The 5,294-nt window shown below is 49.8% G+C and overlaps 1 protein-coding gene across 1 annotated transcript; it reads left to right on the top strand.

Annotated features, from left to right (window-relative positions):
* Nucleotides 1–2,157: 2,157 nt before the first annotated feature.
* LOC123176178 (uncharacterized) lies at nt 2,158–3,016 on the top strand (the record flags this gene model as incomplete). Its single annotated transcript, XM_044590522.1, is given in 1 exon segment — nt 2,158–3,016. A coding segment is annotated over 1 exon segment (836 nt), but the record flags the coding sequence as incomplete, so codon positions are not given.
* Nucleotides 3,017–5,294: the final 2,278 nt, after the last annotated feature.

Raw genomic sequence — 5,294 nt, 5'->3', positions numbered from 1 at the left:
GGCTCGGCCTTGACGGCGAGCAGGGCCGGAGTGCCGGAGGAGTGCGAGGAGGATCGGGAGGAGGAAGAGGAGGAGGAAGACCCGAACCGCCTTGGCGCCCATGTCCCGACGCGCCGGTGCGTCGCCGGGGGGTATGCCAATGGCGGGTCGTTGCCGCCCTCGAGGTGCATGAGCACGCCCTCGAGTGTGCGGCCGGGGATGCCCCACCAGAGGTGGCGCCCCTCGTTGTTCTGCCGCCCGCCGACCACCGGCGCGCCGTTGGTGGACGCCAAACGCTGCTGCTGGCGGCGCTCGAAATATGCCGCCCAGGCCGCGTGGTTGTCGGCGGCGTACTGGGGGAGGGAGCGTTGGGCGTCGGTGAGGGACGCGCGGACGATCTCGAGCTCCTCGGCGAAGTACTCCGGCTTCGCCGCGGCGTCGGGCAACGGGGGAATGGGCACTCCCCCGGCGCTGAGTCTCCACCCCGACGGCCCGGCGCGCATGTCCGGCGGCGCCGGGATGTTCGCCTGGAACAGGAGCCAGGACTCCAGAACGCGGAGCGAACGGCGGCCGAAGCCGTTGGCCGCCGCCTCGTCCCCGGGGAAAAGTTCTGCCATGGCGACGGCGACGGCGCGCGGGAAAGGCAGGGAGAGGGAGGGGCTGGACGGCGGCGAGGGGCGGGCGGGGCTGGTGTGGGCACAAGAGAGTGGAGTGGAGGCCGTCGGCTTTTATAGCCTGGCCGCGCCCGTGTGTACGCGTGCGAGGGAGGGGAGGCGTCGGCGCCGCCCCGTGAAGCGCCGCCCGTGAGTGAAGGAATCAATGGCAAGGCTGACCGGCGGCAGCCTTGCCATTGATTCCCCGCGGAAACCGAGGCCGTTGGGGGGAGACGAGGCGCCGAGTCGCTGACGCGGCTGGCCCGCGGCTTCTTCGCGCCAAAACAACTCGCCCCGGCGCCCCCGGGCGCCCCCCAGCGCGCCGGGTTCGGGCTGGGTCCGCCGGCGCTGTTTTCGGCCCAAGCCGGCGATTTTCGGCGTCCTGGGGGAGCGACTGGGCCGTTTTTTCGGCGCCGGCGCGAAAAGATCGCCTGGGGAGGCCTTCTTGGGGGCGCGGCTGGAGATGCCCTAATGTAGCAAGATGCTTTTGGATACTCTAGTATTATTTCAAGTTGGATTTCAGCGTCCTTTGGCTTATGCACGTGTTTGTGCTTGGCAGCTCTTGTCTATAACCATGACAGCTTCAGCCGAAACTTGTGTGTTTGAGTGTGCTTCTTGGTTGTAGCTTAGAAAGCGTGCGAGCGCCGTCGATCACGATCCACCTGTGCGCCCTCCCTTTTTTTTCTCATTTGCATTGAGATTAATAGCAGGAAATTAATGGGAGAAGTGCAGCGCTGATGGAAATAACTGTTGCACTGAAAGAGACCAGACTAGGGAGAGAAAAACGTTATTTGGCCTAAGGCTGGTTGTAATGGGGAGTATCATATACTAGTATCATACATATGACACTAGTGTATGATACTACCTCCATAATGCATAGTATCATATATTAGCATCATGTAGTACTTTATTTATTGTCATGTATGACACATAGTAGCATAGCATTTATTATAATACAGTATGATGATATGATACTCAACCATCTCTTTGTTGATTTAATTTTATGACACCTCATCAAAATTGCCTAGTTGGCATGCATGATACTAACTATGATACTATCATTACGACCCGCCACTGTATTACAGCAAGTTGCTCGAGATTTTCTTTTAATAAAAGCAACAAATGCTGGACTGGCAAATTTTTGCACAGAGAGAAAGTTGAGTCGTTGTTTGGATGGAAGAGAAGTGTGATGGCAAATGAACCCTTGAAGCACAGTTTTGCTTTTGGCGTTTACGATTGATATTATTGGTGTAGAAATTTGGATACGAGTGAGGCAGAGGGCTCGTCAGTCTCGCACCACCAGTTTTGTGCTGAAGAAACAGGACCAGCGGGCTTGCACGCCGGTGTTACTAGTTAGTCCGGTTAGGATTAGTAGTACGTACGTGTTCATGTTGAGTCCGGCTCCAGCTAGGAGTTTGCTTGCCTGTATCCGTGTAGGTTTAGAGGATTTGTGTTAGATCCGTCAGGTCGGCTGTTATATACTACTATATGTGTAAAGTTTGTATCGTGAGGACAAGGAGAACAGCTTGCACTGAGACGTATCTTTCAATGAGCCACCTCCAACGCGGCGAGGGTGGCGCCGGCCGCCGCTGCACAGCGCGCCTCCGTTACCAGATCCATGCGAGCGACGAGGGATCCGGACCGGCTCGCTCACGCACCACGCGCCTCCATCCCCAAATCAAACACGACGAGGATGGCGCCGGAGTGGCCTGCAACCGCCGCAGCCGTAAGCGCCACCATCGGCGCGGTAAGCGCCTCCGCGCCCGGACCCACGCTAGCGAGGAGGGCGACGGCACCTCGCGGGAGACACCTGCCTCCCTGCCGGACAGCGAAGATATGCTCCGGGAGATCCTCCTCCGGCTCCCCCTGGACCTATACTCTCTCCCCCGCGCCTCCGCCGTGTGCAAGCAGTGGCGAGGCATCCTCGCCGACCCCAAGTTCCTCCGCCGGTTCTACGCGCACCACCGCAAGCCGCCCCTCCTTGGCTTCTTCCATTACGGCAGCACACAGATTGCGTTCATGCCCGTCCTGGCCCCTGCTCCCGACCGCATCACCCCTGGGCGCTTCTCCCTTGGACACTATAGCAAATGCATCCTGCTTGATTCTCGCCACGGCCGCGCCCTCGTCTTAGACTTGCAGCATGAAGAGGTCGTCGTTTGTGACCCTATCACCAACAAACATCACCGCGTGCCCATTCCGCCTGAGTTCACCGAATGCTTCTTTAACGCGGCAGTGCTTTGTGCTGCTAGCTACCAGGGCCATGTGCACGGCGGCTGCCACTTATGCCCCTTCAAGGTGGTCTTGGTGTCCTATAGAGACAATACGCACCCCTATGCAAGCGTTTACTCCTCGGAGACTACCACATGGGGCAATGTCATCTCAACTGAGGCTTCAGATGATACTGTATTTGGTGCTTGTCGTAGCACCCTTGTAGATAATGTCCTTTACTGGCCAGCTAAGGAAAAGGGAGACGACATAGTTGAGTTTGATTTGGGCACGCAGAACCTTAGCGTTATCAAGGGTCCTCAAGGTATGAATATGAATGATTTCGACAACTTTCATATCATTGACGCAGAGGATGGCGTTGTTGGTCTTGTCGCCTTGTCTCGCCTTGACCTTCAAATGTGGCGGAGGAAGGTCAATTGTCGGGGTGTTGCCATATGGTTGCTGTGGAAGACTGTTTCATTGCGTGAACTTCTTAAGATCCCTCCTTGGACTATGAGAAGGATTGAACCGCTCAAAATGGTGGGTTATGATGAGGATACCGATGTAATCTTTTTAGAGAGGCACGATAGTGTGTATATGGTTCAGCCAAAGTCAATGCAAGCCAGGAAACTTAATGGCATCAGCTCTACATATTACTGCTATACTTTAGCGAGTATCTGTCCACTAGGTGATTGATCATCCTTGGTCTTTATATATAGAGAAAAGTATACTTTTCGTCCCTCAACTCTTGGTGAAGTCTAGATTTGGTCCCTCAATTCCGAAACCAGACAACTTGCACCCCCAACTAACGAAACCGGACAAGGTTTGTCCCTGGTCTCGATTTTGACCGGTTTTGGTGCCGACTGACCCCGGTTTTGACCGGTGCTGACTAAAGTAATTTTTTCATATACATACTCTTTTCAAATCCACATAGTTTTTTCAAGGTCGTGCAACTTTTTCAAAAATAAACATACCTTTTTCAACCCGTGAACTATTTTGAAATTTGTGTACTTTTTTCAAATCCATGATTTTTTTAATGTGTGTATTTTTCTCAAATCAGTGTATTTTTTTCAAGTTCGTGTAATTTTATCGAATCCAAGTATTTTGTTTCAAATCCATGAAATGTTTTTGAAGTTCACATACTTGTTTCAAGTCTGCATACTTTTTAAAGTTCGTGTGTTTTTTTCAAATCCGTGTTCCTTTTCCAATCCATGAACTTTGTTTGAAATTCACATACTTGTTTCAAGTTGACATAATTTTTCAAATCCCACACATTTGTTTTCTAATTCGTGTAAAAGATATTCAAATCCGCGTACATTAAGGATGGATCTAGTTGAGAAAATGTTGCACATTGCACATGACGACTCTCTGATTTGAGTGCTAATGCGTTGAAGCAGTTCAACAGGTAAAAAGAACTTTTGCATATAGTTTCTGGGATTTGAACTATTTGATTTTCTCTTTAGAAAATATTTTGTGACCAATGTGGGTAGCATGCGCTCTCAAACTACTATTCAGCCACTATTAGGGATGCACACATGCTAATGACACGGACAAACACTTAGAATTGTGGCAATGCTAAGTAAAAATATAACTCCTGTTGAATTAAATGAATGATCCACATGTTTTATGCATAGAGTTTCCAATTGGTTTGGTTGTTTCACATTCAATAAGCTGAAAGCAATGTATTAGTAGCTCAATTTATTATAACAAACGCCGGCCACATCATTCAATTCCCCAACTGAATTAGTTTGTGGGAAAAGGCTGAAGGGTTTATTTTGTTGTCATTGCTATTTCTAGGAGATACTCAGGAAGATGATACAACCCTATATTTTTCTAAGGGACATGATATAGCTCTGATTAATTTAGGTGATATGATATAGCCACTAAATTCTTGTTCATACACTATCATACATAGGTGTTTCTGTTATATTGTCTCTTTTTCTGCACTGACTCACTAATAGACTAACACTTCTGTTGTATCCAGGTGAAGAAAGGGCTACTTCAGTTGTTAGATGTAGCTGAGTTTGCCGCGTTGCTTCAATGTGCTTGGCAGTGTCTATATGTTATTTGAAAAACTAACTGAGCATGCACTTTAGTCTGGCTAAGTTTGTAATGCAGCGTTCTCAAAAAAAAAGTTTGCAATGTAGTCGGATGCCTTTGAATACCTTATTATTGTTTTGAGCAGGACTTCATCGTCTCTTGATTTTTGTATGTGCTTCTACTTGGCAGCTCTTCTCCTAAGCCATGCCAGTTTTTGTGCTTCTCAGCTGTGGTTCGCAAAGCATGTCATTCCTAGAAGATTTACAAATTGGCATGCTGGGCGGGCAAAGTCAATGTGCTTTTGTTGGCAGGAAGATATAGTTTAGTTGAAACATGATTTGAATTGCAGAAAACAAGATTAAATCAAATTTATGTTGCTACCGCTGCCCACTCCTTTGGTCTATCTATATGCAACTA

The sequence above is a fragment of the Triticum aestivum genome, unplaced genomic scaffold, assembly GCF_018294505.1.
Source record: "Triticum aestivum cultivar Chinese Spring unplaced genomic scaffold, IWGSC CS RefSeq v2.1 scaffold119850, whole genome shotgun sequence".
Lineage (NCBI taxonomy): Eukaryota > Viridiplantae > Streptophyta > Magnoliopsida > Poales > Poaceae > Triticum > Triticum aestivum.
Note: the sequence above shows the minus strand (reverse complement) of the source record. Positions and strands in the feature narration are given on the sequence as shown.